The sequence below is a fragment of the Nyctereutes procyonoides genome, unplaced genomic scaffold (assembly GCF_905146905.1).
Source record: "Nyctereutes procyonoides isolate TBG_1078 unplaced genomic scaffold, NYPRO_anot_genome, whole genome shotgun sequence".
NCBI lineage: Eukaryota > Metazoa > Chordata > Mammalia > Carnivora > Canidae > Nyctereutes > Nyctereutes procyonoides.
The window spans coordinates 63,578,142-63,600,097 of record NW_026575046.1 but is presented as its reverse complement, the minus strand read 5'-3'; the positions used below and the strand labels follow the sequence as shown (position 1 = coordinate 63,600,097).

Sequence of the window (21,956 nt, the reverse complement as noted above, 5' to 3'; positions counted from 1 at the left end):
TGTCTCATAAATGCCTTTCCTTTTCCATTCTGGCTGCCACAATTCAGGCGTAGACTATATCTTGCTTAGGTTTTGTTGGCTTCCTAACTAGCCTCTCTACCTCCAATGTCAAGTTCTTCCTAATCTTCAAGCATAGCTCTACTTGTTCATCATAGCAAATATTTGTAAGCTCTGAAGTTGATGTTAAGAAGGGTTGAATCCTAAGGCCCACATTATAACTCTATATGACATTAGCAATTAAAGATTGTTTCACGTCATGACTTTTAGTAATGTTAAAAAGAAAAGAAACTGCAATTTCCCAGTCAGCAAATACTAAGCTTTTCTCAAATTATTGCTTCCAAACCATTTCACTTTCCTGGATTCCTTTTATTCTTTCCCTGTGTCCTACCTTACTAAGGACTCTGTGTTTTAAAATTGTATAGGAAACAGGATAAAAAGTCTATAAGTATCTGAGGTGACTGAGTAAACAGTTTTAGTAACCACTTTTTCTAAAACACATTTTTTTTTCTTTCAGAAAATTCTCTGGAAGATTATTTTTACAAACTGAGTACACTGTTCCAGGAGTGGTCTGTTGTAAGGATAAAATGAGGAAAATATATGCAGACTGGAAAGGTGCAAAGATGATCATGTGTCCTTAATGTGTTACACAGTGCCTGGTCCTTAGGACCTATTCAGTTAATGCTTGTTGACTGAATTAGTAGCCCAGCGTAGAGTGGGAGTGATAACCTTCACTTTTCTAGACCTTTTATGTTTAATAATGCAGCCTAAAATTGAAGTTGGCAGATCTTTTTTGAATGATACCACATGCTGTTCACTTATATTCAGAAATGTAATCTTTTAAGCTTAAGGCTTTGGACTATCAAGGAAAATGGAAAACAAAAGTCTCCTGACTTATTACAATAGGGGAATTGTAATATCTGTACTATCATGTGTTATCTAAAAGAGCACCAAAAAAATAAATAAATAAATAAATAAAAGAGCACCAAGCTTGGAGGTCATGTGATCTGGAAGTGGGGTGGCCTATCTCAAACCACCAGAAAAAAGGAAGGGAAAGTTTTGAGCCTGAAAGTAAGCATAACCATCAGGAGATAAATTCACTCAAAATCTAATGGAATTAGTCAGCAATTTAAAAATGACTAAGTATTTCAGAGACTCTTAAAAAGGTAAAGTAGTAGCCATTAAAAAACATGTTATGAATAAAAAATTAACATATATGAAATAAATAGCTAGGTCAAAGAATAAATCGTTATTGAAATTAAGACAAAAAATAGGTTGATAAAACTTTATGCTAAACATATTTGAAGGGAAAATTAGTGAATTGGAAGATAGTACCAAATAATTCATCCAGATGTAGCACAGAGAAATAAATAGGAATTAAGAGATAGGAATATACCTTAACATCTGAGTGTTCCAAAGAGAGGAACTATTGTGAATGGTGGAGAGGATATATTAGAAGAGATGATGGCTGAGAATTTTTCCAGACTTAAGTTCACTGTTCTCAGGTTGAAAGGGCATTCCACTTTGAGGGGGGGCACTTGATGGGATGAGCACTGGGTGATATCCTATATGTTGGCAAATTGAACTCCAAAATAAATAAATAAATAAATAAATTTTTAAAAAAGGGTATTCCAGGTACATAGTAACATAAAAGCAAAAATCCACACTAAAATTAAAGAGATTTTGATCCTAATTAATATGTATAGAAAGAATCTGAAAATTTAGTTACTTCTACATGGAAAGATTGTAGTTATTTTTGTTTTCTTTATTTTTCTTTTTTTCGTATTTTCCAGCTTTTCTGCACTGCACATGTATATTAGTACTCTGGATTTTAAGCTGGAGAAACTTGATGTGCACTAATTATGTATCCTGGGCGAGTGCTGAGTGGCTAAATATCACCATTATGGAATGGAACTCTGGGATACTAAGTAGACCTGGAACTTTATAAAATAAGTAGTACTATGATTTTATTATAGGTTGTAATCTTTTCATCTATATTTCTGAAATTCCAAAAGCTCTGAAAACTGGAAGTTTTTTAAAAAGGTTGAGATGAATTAATTTGACAAAATGTGATATGAGACTCTCTGTAGAGTTTATCTGCCTTACACAAATGTGTATGCTTTGTTGTAGAAATGTTAGTCTGTTTGTTAATGGCATTCTGCATGAAACTCTGGGTGGTTTACCAAACATATAGTACATATAGTGTATTGTCTTCCTGAAAGCTCTAAAATTTGGAGTCTCATAAAATTCTGGCCCTAAAAATATATCTTGCCCATGGAAATCAGCAAAAGGACTGTGGACTTCTATTAAAATTTTTAATTGCTTTTAGAAGTTTTTAGAAACATTCTTATCAGTCAGTTGCTGCATTTTCCCATTCTACACATCTATGATTTTAAATAGATGTTTTTATTTCAAAGATCTCTTTTGTCTAGCCCTACCATAAAACTGGTACTGGATATGTCATCAAGTTATTAGGCTTTTCTTCCTCTCTAATACTGACTGACTAAAGATTTTTCTTCAGCTTCTGGATCTAAGATTTGAAAGGCTTATTTTACTGAAGTTTCATATACTACTTGGAGAAGATATTTTTGAATATTATCCAAAGGATATTTAAAGTTGTTGCCCTCACATATTTTATTTTTGATGTTTTTGCTTGTACTTGTTTGTACTTGTGGCCTTGTATGATTTGTCTTCATCTAAAAAGCAGTGTAATTAGCTTTCAGCATAAGAACATCTGAACATGTGAGTTTCCATTTGCATTTTGGCTTTCATTGCATGCATGCTGATTTCAATATCTTTTCTAGAATAAGACAGTATGTACAGGAATTTTCCTTTAAGAAATTTTTACCTTCTCAAGTCCCATCAGTTTGGTTACTGTAACAATAGGATCTCACTATTTAGCCACATTTAGTTACTAGTAAATCCTGCTATTTTGCTGTTACCTGCAATTGCAGGATTATAGATAGGAAGGTAACCTATGTGATCATTGATCACTGATCACTCACAAAATTAGGAATGATTAGAAATGATATTGAAGTGATTATTTGGCATTCTAGAGACTGAGGCTGGACTTTAGTGCATCCTTAGTAGAACCATTTCTAAGTCTCTAAGGGACTCAATTTAACTAACATAACTGGTAACCGCAGCCAGATAAGACTCATTCTAGGAGTGCATCCCCTGCCTCCATTGTTCTCGGGGATATTGGATTTATTTCTCATGTAGGCCATCTTTTTTTTTTTTTTTTTTTTAAAGACTTTATTTATTTGTTCATGAGAGACACAGTGAGAGAGAGAGGCAGAGACACAGGCAGAGGGAGAAGCAGGCTCCCTGCGGGGAGCCCAATGCGAGACTCTATCCCAAAACCCTCTGGATCACAACCTGAGCCAAAGGCAGACGCTCAACTGCTGAGCCACCCAGGCGCCCTAGGACATCTTAATATAACAAGAAAGATGGCATTTCTCTGCCCAAAGTAAAAATCTCCTGAGCCCAGTGGAAGAGATTTTCCATGTTCGTGTATCAGTTTTGAAAATACTGCCTGGGTTACATACCCACCATTGAGCCAGTTACTGTATCAGAGGTGGGGATTTTGGGCAGCCTGGGATATATTTTTATTCCTCATCCTGTGTGTGTTGTGTGTGCCCATGTGGATGTGGTTGTGTGTGTGAGCATGGTGTTTGTATGTATGGGGTACTAGATGGAGTTCAGAGGGACATGCTTAATCAATAACTCTACTAGGGCCTTGTAGAGTGAGAGAGGTGCTGTCATTCTTAAGCATGAGAAAAATCCATAGCATAGAAAAATCCATTTCTATAGCATGTGTAGAAAATATCTGTGAAAACAAACAATCGCCCTACTGATAATCTCATTCCTCAAGGTCCGGCCAAAAAAATTTTCCTGATCATCCACTTGGGAACACCTCCTCTGGCTGTTTATACTTTGCATTACTGCTTTGTATACTGTGCATGTTTTGCCTCATTTACTGCTGCTTGAAATCAGGAAGCTAGTTGAATAACTCTTAGTGCCTCAAAATTAATTACTTCATTGCAGTATAATAGGCTCTAAACTTTTTTTGAATAAATGAATTCTTAAGTAACTCTTTAAAGATGTTTTATGATTATGTTTGTAGTACTCAGTGTTGCAAAATGGGTTCATGTTATTACCTGTAAATTCTTACTTGAGAACACTTCATGGACCTTTCATTTTTTTTGTGTGTACAAAATAAATCCAGTGCCACAGGACAGTATAGGGAAGAGATGTACTCCTACATTGCATTTTTGTTCTTTGTGGTCACTGTAGTGAATTTTGACTATAATAATTTCTTGCATTTGTCCATGGGGAAAATTCCTTCAGAAGTAAGAAAAATACTTCTACACAAACAGTAACACTTTATTAAGGCCCTAAGGTCACTGTTTTCTTTACTTTCTCTCTCTCTCTCTCTCTCTCTCTCTCTCTTTTTTTAAAGATTTTATTTGTTTATTCATGACAGAGAGAGACAGGGGCAGAGACATAGGTAGAGGGAGAAGCAGATTCTCCACAAGAAGCCTGATGTGGGACTCCATCCCGGACCCTGAGATCACTCCCTGACCCGAAGGCAGACACTCAGCCACTGAGCCATCCAGGCATCCCTTACTTTCTTTTTTAAATATAAAATTACTTATTTGGTGGAGGAATAAATTTTCTGAAAGAATTAACAAAGAAGATCTGAGTCACCTATCAGAATGATTAATGTTTTTCCTTTGGGTTAGCAAGTACCTTAATTAGTGAGACTATTTGCAATGTAATCAGAACTCTAAAAAACATAGAGGGTTAACAATACTATTCTTAGTTTTGTAGCATACTGTGTAAGCGAATGTACTCTGTAACCAATGGATAATACCGCAAAATGGTCTTTTAAAGAAATTTGTCTCTGTTGACTCATCCAGGAGGGGTCACTTGAAAACAAAATATAGCAAAAGAATTAAATTCAGATATCTTAGGTTTTCTCAAATTCCTTTAAGCTTAATAAAGCAAAATGTTTTACTCTGAGTTCTAGAGCTGGTCTGAAAAACCATGTAAATTTTTGAGTGAACAAATTGAAATACAAGAAAATTATTTCCTTTAAAAATAAACAGTTTAAATATGTTGTCTTTGAAGTTAACCACATTAGAAATTTGAATGTTTTTTGTTTTATAGGTGTGAATAAGGGGAGTCTTAGATTCCTCCTAAAAATAGAATTTTTCACAAATTGTTTCTCCTAAACAGACGAGACCTTAGTTATAATTTTTAGTTCTTAGTTTTGTTGAAGGTTAAAGCTGTTAAGCTGTAGAAGTGATGCAGGCTTCTATCCTTAGTTATGTCTCTGTTTTCACACAAAATTAATGACTATATTGCATTTTAGCATGGGATAGCACGTTGATTCACATGAAAGTATACTGACAAATTTCTACTTTGTCTTGTTAATTTTACTTAGCACTTTCTTACCCAAATGTATGCATCTGGGTAGTGTACATTTAAAATATTAAAACAAAACATAGTTACACTATTTAATTCAGTAAGTAGTACTCAATGTTTAGTATTAAAAATAATATTTTAGTAAGAAAAAAGGAAAAGATTTGTCTTTCTAGGGTGTGGATGGGGAATATAGGTTCTTCTCTACATGGTAGGTTTGACTTCATTGGGTCTTCCCTATGTTTGGACATTTTAAGGATACTCTATAGAGAAATATATAAACTTCAAGATTTACACTCACAGATCCTTAGAATCGGGAAAGATACTAAATTTTCGTGGCTCAGCCTACTACATTAAGCAGGAATCCCTTCTTTAGCACTCCTCTTCCCCTTGTTGTGTACCATTCCTCACCTAGATTCAGCACAAATAGGGGAAGAAGAGTACATTTTCCACTAATGGAAACACATACACACCTGACCTTTGACTTATGTGAAACTTAAATAAACTATATTCCTGAGAAGACTTGCTAATATCCTGTATGTAGTATCAAGTCCAATTCAGAGCTCTTTAAATGATCTGTTAACCAAGATGTTGGATCTTTACACTTATAAAACAGGTCTGTACTTGTAAGCAGGCGCTTCTAGCTTTTCCCTTTGAGAAACTATTCCCTTTGAGAAGTGTTTCCAAAGACCTCTGGTGGGAGTGAGGGTAGGAACAGGGGTGGGAGGTGATGACAGTGCAAATTCCTTGGTAGGGTGGGCCCTCCTAAAGCTGAGGTTTCCCGCAAATTATGGAGTTGGGGTGTGAAAAGAACAGGCCTCAGCCAAGATGTGCCACTGAAATTCTAATATACAATTTCATGTGATTTTTAGGAACCCTTTTTTTTTTAAGATTTTATTTATTCATGAGAGACCGACAGAGAGAGAGAGAGAGAGAGAGAGAGAGAGAGAGAGAGAGAGAGAGAGATTGGCAGAGACACAGGCAGAGGGAGAAGCAGGCTCTATGCAGGGAGCTTGACGTGATACTCGATCTCGGATCTCCAGAATCAGGCTCTGGGCGGAAGGCAGGCTAAACCGCTTAGCCACTCCCGGGCTGCCCTTTAGGAACCCTTTGAACATGTTTTAGAATCTATATTAGTGCCTGATGAAGTACTTAAAATCAGCCTATTATGTTGTGCAGTTAAGAGAATTGAAGCCCAGAGAGGTTAACTGATATCTACTCAGGTAACACAGCTGGTTACTTAAAGCTATGAAGTATTTGAGTTGAGATTTGATCTCAAGTCATAAAACTTCCCATTGAATTTACCTTCTGGAACAAGAAATGAAGTATCTGTTTTCTTTCAAGTTTTTGGATTGTTTTGAGATAAGAATAACATGGTAAAAATTTTATCAGATGCTTTCCTTAACATTTTCTTACCGATCCTTGAAGGTAACCTTTAGCTGAGGAAATAGAGGAGACTCTAAGAAATGAGCTCTCAATTCACACTCAGGACCTAGGACTCCTATTTCCTGCTGTTCACATTACACTTATAAAGCTGTAAATTGAGCACTTATCAAAGTGAATTCTGTGTGTGCTAGATAAGCACACTTTTTTTTTAATAATTATTCCTTTTTTAAAAGTTTTTTTATTTATGATAGTCACACACACACACACACACACACAGAGAGAGAGAGAGAGAGAGAGAGAGAGAGAGAGAGAGAGAGAGGCAGAGACCCAGGCAGAGAGAGAAGCAGGCTCCATGCACCGGGAGCCTGACGTAGAATTCGATCCCGAGTCTCCAGGATCGCGCCCTGGGCCAAAAGCAGGCACCAAACCGCTGCGCCACCCAGGGATCCCGATAAGCACACTTTTTAAATAAATTCTGTGGCACTGTGTTTTTTTTTTTTTAATTTTTTTTCTTTATTTATTTATGATAGTCACAGAGAGAGAGAGAGAGGCAGAGACACAGGCAGAGGGAGAAGCAGGCTCCATGCACCGGGAGCCCGACGTGGGATTCGATCCCGGGTCTCCAGGATCGCGCCCTGGGCCAAAGGCAGGCGCCAAACCACTGCGCCACCCAGGGATCCCTGTGGCACTGTGTTTAGTAACTTTGTTTAGATTTTTGTCTTTCAAGTTCTCTCATTGACACATGTAGCCCTTCCCCCCGCCCCCCGCTCCTCAACAATACTGTATTCCATTGTGGGATATACTTAATGGTATGCTTTGCAAATGGATTAACCCCTTGAACTTGAATTTGGGGCAGATTTCTAATTAAAAAGCCTTGAGCAAACCAATTTTGCTTATGTTTAAGAGTTAAAATGTTCCAGTTAACAGAACAATTTCTAATATGTTTTAAATTACTTTGGAGATTTTACACTTTCCTCTGATGCTAATAATTTCAATCTTGTCTTTAGCATTATTAATTATTATAATACTGTGAAATAACTGTTATATTGAAAGTTTAATATGCCCAAGATTACACGGTGAGTGACAGAGATAGGATTCAAACTTGAATCTTATTAAAGATTTTTCATAATTAGCTATAATACTCAGATATTATATAACCAACAGGAATCAATGGTGATTTGTATGATTAATATTTTTAATCATTAAGCACACCCTTTGCTTCAAAAAGTATTCCTATATTGTACATGAAACAAGTACTAGTAATCCTCTAGAAAGCTATTAATGTTTTTAATACTATTAGTAATTTGAAATCCTATGAAAATGTTGTACCAGATCTGAGATGGCGCTGATGAGAAGGTCTCTGGTGTGTACGTGTTTCCATTAGTGGAACTCCTTTTCAATAAAAATGACCTGCAGTCATGATTAGCCTTGGACCTCATACAAATAATAATAAAGGCAACCTTTTAAAAGAAGTGAAACATTCAGTTAGTCTACTTTTAAGAATAGGACTACTACATTTCATTAAATTAAAATGTTATTTAAAAACTTCAGTCTCATAATGCTTGATTATCATAGGAAAAAGGAAATAGGGGAAGAGCAAGAGAGATGTGTGAACAGGAAGGGGGAGGTAAAGGGAAGTGATAAAAAAAGAAAAAGTCTCAATTCCATTTAGTTATTTTTGATTTCTGTGTAACCTCCAACCTCAGACACTTCATCTCTTTAGCTTTTCATTCAGTTCTGAGCTGTGAATGAGAATTCAGGAGAAGCTTCTTTTTTTTTTTTTTTAAAATTTTTTTTTAGGAGAAGCTTCTTGTTATGAACTAGGTGCTGTTAAGGTTTTTGTCTAGCTTTGTGTATGCACCTGTGAAGTGAGTAATATAAACTGAAATGCTTTTCAAACTAAATCATGACTCAATTTGGTTGTATCACAACTGGTATTTTATAAAAGGAAAATAGAATAGAAAATATCAGTGCATTGAATATGGTAAGCATTAGTATTGCTTTGTGAAACATTGTTCAATTAGCTGTAAGTATAGCATACTAGGTTGCAATAAAAAAAAAAAAGTATTTTTCACAGCGAGTTTGGTTTTCTATCCCAAAATGTAGTGGCTTAAAATAACAACCACTGTATTAGAGTTCATTATTTTGTGGGTCAGGAATTCAGACATGGTTTGGCTGGTTGATTCTTCTCTGTGTGGTACTGACTAGGATCACTTGGAGGTATTTAGCTGACAATAGGTCTGGTCTGGAGTGTTCAGATTGCCCTTACTTGCCTGATGTTGAGGATGGCTGGAAAGCGGGGCTCAACCCTGCTTCTCTTCCCCTCCATATAGTTTGTGAACCTCTCCATGTAGTTTCTTCAACCTCTTTGTTGGGCTTCTTACCTGGCAGTTCAGGTAACAAGACAGGAACTGGCAGTCCTCTTAAGGCTTGCCTGGAATCTGTTACAGCATCATTTCATGTACTGTACCCTGTTGGGTAAAGGAGTCCTAGGCTAGCCCAGATTCAGGGGGAGGGGACATAGATTCCTGTTTCCAAGAAATTGAGTCCATTTTTAATCTGCTACAGTTATGATAAAATAATTTTGAAGAACATGACTGAATTATATTTCCAAGCTTTTAATTCTGTTATTGCCTCTTAAAAGATGATTACTTTTGATAGTCTCCCCCTCCCCATTGGAAAGTATGTCTTTTTTTGGTTTTAAAGTTCAGAATGTAATGTGTATATTATTTTTCCATGATATACTGAGTTTTTGGTTTTTGAAGAAATGATTTAAGGTTCAAAAATATATATGAAGTCTGAAGTTTGCTGTCTCTACCTAAAAAGTCTATTTGACACGCAAAAGGAGCTGCCTTCTTACAATGCATGAAGATTACATTTGGATTTAATAGCTTCCTTCATATACAGGCCGTCTGAGGCTGTTATGTTTGTGTTGAAAACAGAAAGTGAGATATCTCCTTCTGTTCCCCACCCCTATCTCACCATCCTTCAGTATAGAAAACAAAAATGTTGAATAAAAGAAAATGTTAGAAAATCATTCCATTATTGTAAAACAACCAAATAGAAATCACTTTTTAGGACATTTTTCAGATAAAATGCATATTCAATTTGAGACCACATTTATTTTTACTCTTATAAAGAAAATGGTAGGGATTGGGAGTTAGAAAAAGGAGATACTTATGGCCTATATAAGTAAATTTGTTTTGGAACCTATTGTGAACATTTGTGATTTCAACTTCTGAGTCTTGAGAGGTCTTGATAAGGAAGGCCTCAGTAAGGCTTAAATTAGATTCACATAGCTGAATGGCTAGGATGGGGAATTTGCTTAGCTTGATAGTAAGCTTAGCCACTTGATACTCATTGTGTACCCCTAAATTTTTGCAGAGTGGTTAAAGAATGATTTTGTTAAAAATCACTCTTGTGATTTTTGACAAATGAAATTGTGGTTGAAATTTTGAAAAATAAAAAGAGATCTAAGAAACAATTCATGTTTTTTTTTTTTTTTTTTTGGAGATTTTATTTTTTTATCCATGAGAGACACAGAGAGAGGCAGAGACATAGGCAGAGGGAGAAGCCGGCTTTCTGCGGGGAGCCCAATGCAGGGCTCGATCATAGGACCCTGGCATCACAACCTGAGCCAAAGGCAGACGCTTAACCACTGAGTCACCTAGGTGCCCTGTTTTTCTTATTTTAAAGAAAAATTAGTCCTAGCAATATTCTTCCTTGTAATTAGTTACCACAATATGCCCCCCCACCGTTGACTCCAATATGGTTCCTCTTTTGGGGTGTTGTTCAATAAAACTGCATATTCAATTCTGAACATTTATTTTTAGTCTACCAATAGGAAATAGTAGTCACCACAGAGTAAGAAAGACTAGAAGGAAAAATCTGTTTTAGAAGTTTCTATCTCCAATTCTGACCTCTCCCAAAGCTCCAGTCTTCTGAGCTTCTCTTTTGCCTTCTCCATTTCTCAGTAAACAGCACCATTTATCCAGTGTAGTCCACATTTACCCAATATATTCCAAAGTCTAGGAGTTCTTGATTCCTTCCTTTTCCTTAGTCTGTCATATTTAGTTCACCAGCAAGTTCTGTTATTGTCTCCAAAATGTCCTTCTTCTGTGTCTAGCAGTATTATTTGTCATCTCTATTACTGTAGTACACTTCTAATTTGGTCTTTCTCCTTTCATGCTCCTATAGTCCATTCTTTCCACAATAACCTAAAGTGATCTTTGAAAACAAAATTAGATCATGTTATTTGTCTGTTTAAAATGTTAAAACGGTGTTAAAATTAACAGTGGCTTCTTGTCATGCTTATTATAACAAAATCAAAACTTTGTAGGCTTATAAAAGGGAACATGATCTTCCTTGTTCTCTGACTACAAACATTTCTTCTCTCCCTTGCCTTTTTTTCACACCGGTCTTCTAGATCATTTTAGTGCTATCAGTAATGGCTTTCCTCCACCTGGCTTTTCCTTGTCATTCAGTTCTCTCCTGCTGGAAGCTTTCCCTATCTAAAGGAGCCTTTCTCTCCATTGATCTGCTGGTTTTAATTTTCTGCATAGCACATATGATCATTTGATGTTCTTACTGTTGTATTATTCATCCGTATCTCCTCACTAGAATGTAAAGGCATTTCATGTGCCTTTAGTTCAGCTTGATTGTAGCTGAATCTCTAGTGTCTGGAGCAGTTGAATAGCTGTTTAATAAATATTTGTTGAGTTAATGAGTGAATAATTGCTAAAAGCTTGTTTTTAAGTACTGTAGATCAGATCTGTAGTGAAATAAAAATAAAGATCTATTCTATAGAAACTATAAGATTTCAACAAGACTTTGGGAAGAGCTGTTCTTTATTTTGTGATGTCCATATATATATTTAAAGATTTTATTTATTTGAGAGAGAGAGACTGAGAGCGAGTGGGGAGAGGAACAGAGAGAAAGGGACAAACAGACTCCACGCTGTGTGGAGCCCGAATGAAGCTTGATCTCATGACTCTGAGATCATGACCTAAGCCAAAATCAAGAGTCAGACACTTAACTGACTGAGCCACCAGGTGTCCCTCCTTCGTATATTTTTACGTTAAAATGCCCTTTCTTTAATGAAATGGTGGTGATACTCAATTGTATAATTTAAAACTGTGTTCTTGGCAGTATAAATAATTGGGTAGCACTGTTACCCAAAGCACTGGGGGTTTTCTTTGAGCTTCAGAGATTTGTAGTTCCCTGGAAATAAAGCAACACTGTGTAGGTGTTCCTGGGAGGGAGTTTTGCTAAGAATTCTTACTAAATAAAATTCAGTCAATCAAACGTTATTATATTCTTCAAATTTTCCTTGGAAATAAATGATCAGATTCCATTTAAAGATTATATTGCTTGAATATGTAATGTTTAAGTGAAATGTGACACAAGAATCTACAGCTAATAATTAAAAGAAAATAAAAATAGCCGACCTTTTATATATAATGTCTTTGAGGAAAAGAGTTAATACACTTAGCAGTGTTTCTTGGAATAGTCTTGTCTGTAATGAAAGCTAACTAAAATTGCATTAAAACTGATCAGCTCTTTAAAAAAACAACGCTAGTTGTATTGAGACACAAGTGAGCTTTTTTCTTTCCTTGGCCAATAAAAACGGAAATTTCAGGACTTGAGATGTCACCTATAACAAACTTCTTTGTGTTTCAGGTAAGAAAACTGATGGCCAAAGGTTATAATGTTCCTTATAAGGTCCAAGATTAAATAAAATTCCCATCTCTCTTTTCCCAGGCTTGAACCTTACACTGTGGCACACTACTTATTTTTAGGGAGACAAGTCTGAAGAAATTTTTTTTTTTGAAGTAGGATATAGATTGTTTTGGAAGTATTATTTTATTAGCATTTTAATTTATAGGAAACGGGGAGATGTATTTTTAACTAATATGCAGGGAAGGCATTCCACATTCAGTATTGTGACAGCTGCCCTCTTAAGGGCTATGCAGAGCTCTAAAAGCGGTATTTATACTTTTAATTTTTGTCAGTTAAGATTTAAAATTAACCTAGAAAATTATAAAGATATTTTTGTTGTTTCTGTTTAAGCAGTCTTTATACATGAAAAGGTGAGGCATGTATAAAAGTAAGCCCAGTTTCTCTAAAAATAAGTATAGCTTTGATGGATTGTGATTTAAAAAATACAATTTTAAAAACAGAAGGAATAAGTTTTGTATTTTTAAACCATTTCAGAAAGATAATTAAAATTTAATAATTATGAAAATTTTACATTAATAAAACCACTTATAGTAGAAAGTTTATAAACTGATGAAAAAAAGTAAAAATTATATACTTCCACTTTTCTGAGAAACCCATAATGCTTTATTGGTATATTTTTTTCCAATCTTTTTTCTTTGCATAATGGTATGAATTTTTTTAACACGATCAAGATCATACTCTACATTCTTTTGTTTGTTTATTTTGTTTCATTTAACATGAGTATTTTCCTACATCCTTAAAAAGTCTATAAAAACATTTTGTAATAGCTCCATAACATTCTTCTGCAATTTATTTAACCATTACCCTATTTTTGGCTATTTAGAATATCAGATATTTTCTATTATTAATGCTAAAATGAATAACTGGGAGTACAAATCCTTGTTCGCATTGTTCTATTTTATTTATGATAGTTGCCTAAAAAAAGGAATTGGTGGCACTTACTGCCAAAAAGTTTTCTAGAAATGTATTAATTTATACTCCCGCTAACTATGTATGAAAAAGCTGATTTTATAGCATCCTTTGAGGAGAACTGTGCTATCACTTTGTGCCTTGAAACATTTGTTGAAAAAATGTAGTAGGGTGGGTCTATGTATTTATTTATGCTATCTGGAGGCACTTAGCTGTTTGGGGTTAGTTATCTATTTGCTTTTAAAGTGGCTATCTACACTGTTAAATAAAATAGAATACGTATCTATCCAAGAGCAAGCTATTTGGACCCACTTATCTTGATGCAACTATTTATTTATTGGTGCAACTATTTAAGCTGTACGGAAGTTAATGAAGGATCCAAATTTTAGTTGGCTGATTTTTTCCCTAAAGTGAAAAAGAATACTGTTGTAAAAAGTTACTTGAAATATTGATCACAAAAGCTTTTAAGTAAGGGCACCTGGGTGGCTCAGAGGTTGAGAATCTGCCTTGGCTCAGGTCGTGATCCCGGAGTCCTGGGATCAAGTCCCTCACTGGGTTCCCTGGAGGGAGCTGGCTTCTCCCTCTGCCTATGTCTCTGCTTCTCTGTTTCTCTCATGAATAAGTAAATAAAATCTTTAAAAAAAAAGTAATAGTTACTCGGTAGCTGTTTGTGTGTGTATTTGCATGTGAGAGAGAGAGAGAGAAAATGAGAAAAAGGGAGGGAGGGAGAGATGGGAAAGGCTGGGTGGAAGAGAGGATAGGGAATGAGAAGAAAAAGAGTGAAAGGCCTGAGAGAGAAAGAATAAAGAGAATTTCTGTTTTTGCCTGGAAAACCATGTCTTTACTTTTGTCCCTACCTGATTGACTCTGAAAGAACAATCATACATGAGCCCTGTTTGGTGAAATAACATTTTTATGTCTATACCTGCTGAAATGGGACTGGTACCTAAAATACATTTTAAAAGAATAAACTTTTTGAAAGTTGTGTTGACTGATTATAAGTAAAAAATATTTAACATTTTGATTGTTAGATGAAGAGGATGTGATACAGTTTTATTCTGATTAAAGATTTGAATATTGCAGTCTCTAATCTTTCCTTAATGAATTCAGTGTATTTGTTAAAAATAAAATTTCAAGTCTAGCTGTTTTGGCACCAAAATTAATTTAAAAATTAATTTAAAAAACTTTTATTGTTAAAAATCAAAAGTGGGAATCACTAAGTATTTTAGGCATGAGGAAGAGTGCATTTTATATTTCATAGAGCCAAGTTCATGTTAACTTTCATATCATGTTTCGCAGAGATGGAATTTTTACCAGTGTGATTTTAACGAAGTAGTACTCACACCACGTGCCAAGGGCTCCAGTAGACACTTTACTAGAATTAGTTAAGTTTTAGTTTTCACAATGCCCTGAAAAGCATGTAATGGGTAAACTGAGGGACAGATAGGTTAAATTTTTTTTTAATTTTTATTTATTTATGATAGAGAGAGAGAGAGAGAGAGGGGCAGAGACATAGGCAGAGGGAGAAGCAGGCTCCATGCACCGGGAGCCCAACGTGGGATTCGATCCCGGGTCTCCAGGATCGTGCCGTGGGCCAAAGGCAGGCGCTAAACCGCTGCGCCACCCAGGGATCCCGACAGATGGGTTAAGAACCTGTAATATATAAGCCAAGGTCCTGCAGTTGGTAGGGAGTCAAGAGGGTTTCCAAACATGGTCTTGCTGCCTTTTATAGCCTTTCTACCCTCCTTTACAACCTTGACACTTAACATGGTCCGTTGACTAGAAGCAATTGATGAGGTCTGGGTGCATAAAGAACTGGCAAAATCTTGGCCACAGAGACTTAGTGAGTTTAAACCCTTATTTTAATGAGATCCCTCAAATCATATGTATGTATAATAAAGCAGCACCACAATACCTCCCATATTAAAAGTACATTGAGATTTTGAAATCCTTTCTAAGGATTATTACTTTTTTTTTTCTAAGGATTATTCCTGATTTGATTTTAGTTCATGTGGACTACCAACATTTTCCACAAGAGGAGGAGGGAAACCATTAAATTGTTAGTGTCTCCTCCACTTCAAGTTGGTCTTCTGCTGCTTTGATTCAGATCCTCTTTAATCCAGAGGAACAGCTGATTTGTTCTGCTTGTGGACATTTAGTCAAAGTCTCACTCAGCCAAGCATAGTTATGTTTTTAACAGTCTTTAGTCATGGACTAAACACACCAGATTTATAGTTCATGGGTTCATTCTAGATAGTCATTTACCGATTTGAAGAGAACAATGCTAAAGAAAAAAGTATTTGAATAAAACTGGAAGTCTTTAAATTTTGATGTTTAGATGGTTAGCAAGGAGCCCCAGATCTGTATAAACTGATCTCCCTAATTGCCTTTTGTGAATAGAATTATTCTGTCAGAAGGGCAATGATAGGCAAGAAAAGAAGGAAGTCTAACTTGGACAGTAGAACAGCAGTGTCTAGTGGAAACATAATGCAAGATGCATATGTTTTAAGTTTTCTAGTAGCCACATTAAAGTAAAAAGAAACAGTTTAAATTTATCTTAATATATTTTATTTAACCCAGTGTAGTAAGATATTGTTACAACATGTAGTCAGTAATACATTTTTTTCGTACTAAGTCTTGAAAAACTTGGTATTTTATATTTACAGTGTCTCACTTTGGGTGCTAAATTTTCACATAAACAGTGAGATACAGTCCAATGAAAAAAATTGTGTTTGATGGAAAATATTTTACGTTGCTTTGGATTTAAAATTTAACTAAAATGAAATAAAATTAAAAAATCAGTTTTTCTGGTCACATTAGGCATATTTCAGTATCATATGCTGGATTATGTTTCTATATATAACTGATTTCAGACCTGTGTAATTGATCACACCACCCCATAGGGTCAGTAAGTGAACATCACTGGAGACTGCAGTGTGTTAATATAAATACTACTTTACAGAGAATAAGGAGGGAATAAAGAAAGCTATTTAGGTCATAAAGCCTACAGTGATTTTGCTCCCTCTGATCTTTACCGCAGTTGAAATTTACCTGTCTCCTTATTGGTTCAGAATCAGTTTCTTAACCCTTTGGCCCCACTAAATTGTAAGGTTAGGGCCAGGAGTTAGGGTCCTTTCATTTCTGCCCCCCCCCCCCCCCCCGCTTCTGTGGCATTAGATGCTTGCTTCAGAGCTTTGCATACTTTTCAGAAAAGTGTGGTAATTTGACAATTAAGCGTGGCGAGCAGTATCATTTAAGTGGGCTAATTGGCCCAGAGGCTTTGAAACTTTGTGTACCTGCAGCACCTGGGCCTCAGGTGGGCCTCACCTTTTCTAGATTCTGAGGCACAAAGCTTACAGTGGGCCCTGGACACTTCCGCGTTAAATAAGCCGTTCTAAGTGTTTCTGAAGTCCAAGAACGCTGGGGGACCACCGGACACAGCAACTGATTCTGAGAGGCTGCGAGTTCGAATTCAACACATGCTGCTGTTGCCACGCGTTCGGTTTCCCCCGGGCCGAGGTCCCCCCAGGAGGTGGCCGCAGATGGGTTTTCCAGGCTGTTCAGTCCCATCCGCGAGGGCTGCCCGACAGCGTCCGCGCCCCAAGCCGCGTTCAAGCGACCTGAGCGCAGAGGTAGACCGTGGCCATGTGACTGACAAACCGGTTGCCAATCGGGGCGGCCATTTTTGAGGCGGGCACCCAACCTCATGCCCCACCAGCCGGGGATGGGGGGAACCTTGTTACCAAGACCCAAGATGGCCACCGCGCCCGCTAGCCACCCGGCGAGCCGGCGAGCCAGGGAGCGGACGCGAGACACGCGGGCGGCGCCCGGGGCTCCTCTCCGGCCGCCGGCCGTGGGCGGAGCGCCCGCCCCCTCGCGGCGCGGCCAATCAGCGCATGGGGCCGGCTCGGCGGGGGCCGCGGGCGTGCGGGGTGTGTGAGGACGCGCTCCCGGTCGCCGAGCGCCGGAGCCGAGGAGCAGTTGCCGTGGTACCTGCTGCCGCCGCCGCCCGTGCGGACGCCGAGCCTGAGGCGAACGCTGGAGCGAGGGGCAGGAAAGTGGAGCCATGACGTCCATCAGGTAACGAGAGGGCGGCAGCCTGCGGTGCTCGCCTGCTGGGCGGTAGCCTCCCGCCTGCTGAGAACTGCCGCCGCCTCCCTGGAGCGGTCTGCAGCCCCCGGTGGACGGGTCGCCTCACCTGGGAGGTTCTCGCTGCACTTTCCATTTGGTCATTTCTGCTCTCAGAAGTTTTTGGGTCTCGGGCACATGGCGGAGCCCTGTTAACTAGCCGCACCGCTGAGGTGACCCTCGCCCGGATTCCAGGATTTGTAGTGGATTTCTCATGGGGAAAAAAATGCAGCACCTTTAACCCCTCAGGGGTGACCCAGCGCCTGAGGAAGTGTGACGTGGACCGTGTGTGGCCATGCTTGCATGTCATACCCTCTGACAACTTCGTTGGTGTCCATGAGCAGACCAGCATATTTGGCCCTTCCCTGAAGCAGATTGATCGCCCCTAAGTTGCGAAATTGTGTGTCCCTCAAAGGTTAGCTTGTGGCTGGAATCCGTACTCTGGTTCCCCAAGGTGCCATCTGTCTACCTACTTTTATCTGAGAGTCACGAGTGGAATGACTTTGGTGAGGCGGTAGGTGTAGACTGAGAGCAGTGAACGGGAGGAGACTTGCCCCCAGTAGCTCTTCCAAAGTTGTGAAGATTTTTTTTTTTTTTTGTTAATGATGGCAGCTCCACTTTCTCGGCAGGTAGCTAGACTGAATGTTTATGCTAATGCGACTATTTATAAAAAGAGATAAATTGCTTTATTTACCCAGAGTTCTGAGCCGCTTCTTTTAAAGTAGACCTTGGCATTCATTGTCCCAGAGAAGGGGAGGCTCCAGCACAAACTGTGAAGAGAATAAAATAAATTAATTTTTGGTCTGTGAGCTTCCAGCCGTCTTAGCCTTGGTGATTTAACGGTTTCTTATTGGTAATATTGACTATATAATATTTAAGAGATGACTTGGGAACCTAATCCTCAGGTAAGACAAGATGCGACTGTGCTGATCTCAGATACACTTTCTTTCTTAAATTGTGTAATATCCGGACACAGACAACGAGTACTCACCTCATTATGCAGGAGGAGAAATCCAGGTACTAGAACTCGGAGACCCACCTGGAAAGGTTTCACAGTAAGTTATATTGGGACCTAAGAGTCTAGCTTTTATGTTAACAGCGTTTTAAGACGAATTAACATTATGCTGTCAAACCAAGTAAATCTCCCCTCACCCCACTCCCATTTCCATTCCCATCCTTGCAGCCTGCTGCTAATTAGGAGTGTGAGTCAAATACTTTCTGTGTTCAGAACCCGTTCTTATGTGGACTCACATAAGAACTAATTGACCATTGTCTTCCTGGTTGCTCTTCAGTGGAGAAACACAAATCTAAAGCTTCTACTCCTTGGCATGTGACAACAGGATGGGTGTTTTAATGTTGGGCGTCTAATGGCTGTTGTGTTCAAGACTGAATAAGGCTTCATATCAGCCTTATTTGACTTAATGGAAGGATCATAATTGCTAATAGTTAAATTTTATGGTTTCTTCAGATTTAGTTTGCAATTTACATAGTCTTGAACTATAGTGATGACCCCCACAATTTTTTTAAATGTTTTTTTTTAAAGATTTTATTTATTCATGAGAGACACAGAGATAGAGAGAGAGGCAGAGACCTAGGCAGAGGGAGAAGCAGGCTCCTTGCAGGGAGCCCGATGTGGGACTCCATCCCGGGACTCCAGGATCACACCCTGAGCTGAAGGCGGACGCTCAACCGCTGAGCCGCCCAGGCGTCCCAAATATTTTTTTTTTTTTAAGATTTTTTATTCATTTGACAGAGAGGGAGAGTACAAGCAGGGGGACAGGCAGGGGGAGAGGGAGACTCCCCATTGATCTGGGAGCCCAATTTGGGGCTCTGTCCCAGGGCTTGGAGATCATGACCTGAGCCAAAGACATACTCTTAACCATCAGAGCCACACATGTGCCCCTTAAATATGTTATATAAACCAGATACCACATTTACACCTGAGGAAACAGACCAAGAGAAGTTGGGTGCCTGGTTTGAAATCATTTAGTAGCAGTTAGGGATTGAATCCAGACATCCATGATGCAGTACACTGCATGATACTTTTATAGGAACAATATGCTACTTAAATTTCCTGAAAAAGCTGTTTCTATGAACAAAATTTGTCAAGTATTGTGAGAAACAATTATAGCAACTTTTTTGCTTTACTCTAGTCCTCTAAGGAGCTTGATAACTTAGAACTTAGGTTGATGAGTAGACAGGGAGACTACTGAAGTTGAGGCAGCTCTGCACGAGTTGGTCCTACAGATACCAGCCACTTTCCACTGAGGACTGCATTCAGTGCAATTGTGTCAACTTTAGTTTTCACCAACATGGTAATGTTAGGCTTGCTTCCATTTTGTGCCTAGTCTAATAGTGGCCCAAAAGATAGGTATTATTGATTGGCTTTTTCTGGTGAGGAGAGTGATCAAGATAAAAAATTATCCAAATCTGACTTTATGTCCAATGGTGCTTTTTACACCACTTGAAATATTTGTTCCTGGGCAGCCCCGGTGGCTCAGCAGTTTAGCACCACCTTCAGGTCAGGGCCTGATCCTGGAGATGCGGGATCGAGTCCCACATTGGGGCTCACTGCATGGAGCCTGCTTCTCCCTCTGCCTGTGTCTCTGCCTCTCCCTCTCTGTGTGTGTCTCTCATGAATAAATAAATAAGACCTTTTAAAAAAAACACTCATTCCTAAATATTGTAATATGTAACTCTTTGCAATGACAGAATGTAAGATTGGAAGCCAATGAGGACCATGGTCAGCATACCTGGGTTCTGAGAGTCTTTTTCTTTTTTTTTGAGTTAACCATTTTCCTTTTCTTCTCTGGATATTTGTTTAATGAAATACTCAGTGATGATGATACTAATATGTATCTCACTATGTTGTGAGGTAGGTATGAAAGTGCTTTTAAATTTTAGGGCATTAAAAAAACAAAAAAAAAAACAAAAAAAATAAATTTTAGGGCATTTTATAAGTTTATAAAAATTCTGTCATTAAAGCAATTTGAATCTCATAGAGAATAGTGTTATCTGAAAAAATTTAAATTTTATTTTTTCTATTTTTTAAAGATTTTATTTATTCATTCATAGAGAGAGAGAGAGAGAGGCAGAGACACAGGCAGAGGGAGAAGCAGGCATCATACAGAGAGCCTGACATGGGACTCGATCCAGGGTCTCCAGGATCACGCCCTGGGCTGCAGGCGGCGCTAAACCCCTGCGCCACTGGGGCTGCCCAAGTTTAAATTTTAAAGTAGGAAGCAAACTCCCTTACGTTTCAAGAAACTGAAGCTAGGAGATACTGTTATTTGTTTAAGCTCAACCAAACAGTTGCAGATCTTGAACTAGAATCCAGATCTCTAGATACCTGGTTCAGTGCCCTTTACAGTGTAGCATTCATCTATTCAAAATTCATAAATAATGATTTAAATCAAAAGTATTTTTTTAAACTTAAGATCTTTGAATGAATTTGGCTGTAGATACTGTCTCTTCAACTTGCTGTTTATATTCTACTCTGCTGCATCATTACTGTTGAAGAGTCTGAATTACAGCCTCTAAAACCAATAATCCTTTTGAAGAATAACTTTTGTTTTTTCTTATATATCAGATTCCAGTTGACCTTAATTTGGGAAATGATAGAACATGTTTGATAAATTGATACTTTTGTCATTTTTTAATTGACCCAATAGGAAAGTTGATGCTGGAGTTAAATTCAGGAGACATTGGGAAAATGTGCAGTGTCATGACTAGTTCAATGAGAATCTTAGAGGGCATTTTTCCCTTTTCCTGTCTCTATACTGGACCTTGAGGCTCAAAGTGAAGGGTATGTCCTAGTTAGGCAGTGGTAGAGCTTAAGATAGAACTTAGGTCTTTTGGCTCCTACTTTATGTGCTTTTCATTGAGCAACACTGTTTCAAAATACTGCTATGAATATTGCCTTGTTTTCTTAACATCACTGCCTAGTCTGATTTTGAACACTGCTTTAGAGCTTGATTTTGTGCCAGAGAAGACTAGGAAAAAGGGAGACGGGGAGAGTGTTTGCTATAGAGCTAAGGAACCCTATTCTTTGGCCTGCCTAGACAGGTCAGATTTGCTCTATTCTGGGACTTGACATGATTGTACCCTACATGATGATTCTGGAACTACTTTTGTGGATTAGGCCTACATTGGAAAATTTATGTGGGCTGTGGGTTGGGTCTTAGGGTATTTTTCTCCTAACACTCAAGACTTTTGAGATGTATCCAATAAGATCTGCCAAGCCACTCAGATGGCGAACATTCATACGGAGACTAAAATGTGGCTAAGATTGAAACTGCCTTGCTTTGTTGAGTTGGTTTCTTTGGAGCCTTTATTTTATTTTATTTTTTTTCTTTGGAGCCTTTAAATAG

The 21,956-nt window shown here is 38.0% G+C and overlaps 1 protein-coding gene across 3 annotated transcripts in view; it reads left to right on the top strand.

The window, feature by feature from the left end:
- ADK (adenosine kinase) overlaps positions 1–21,956 on the top strand; it is a 494,505-nt gene that overhangs the window by 4,014 nt on the left and 468,535 nt on the right. Inside the window, exon 1 of one of the 3 annotated variants that reach the window (XM_055325526.1) lies at positions 17,384–17,538. The exons of the other annotated variants lie outside the window; for them this stretch is intronic. Coding sequence (XP_055181501.1) covers positions 17,525–17,538 — 14 coding nt within the window. The 5' untranslated portion in view covers positions 17,384–17,524. Of the gene's footprint in view, positions 1–17,383; positions 17,539–21,956 lie in introns of those variants that run through there. 3 annotated transcript variants of the gene reach the window in all.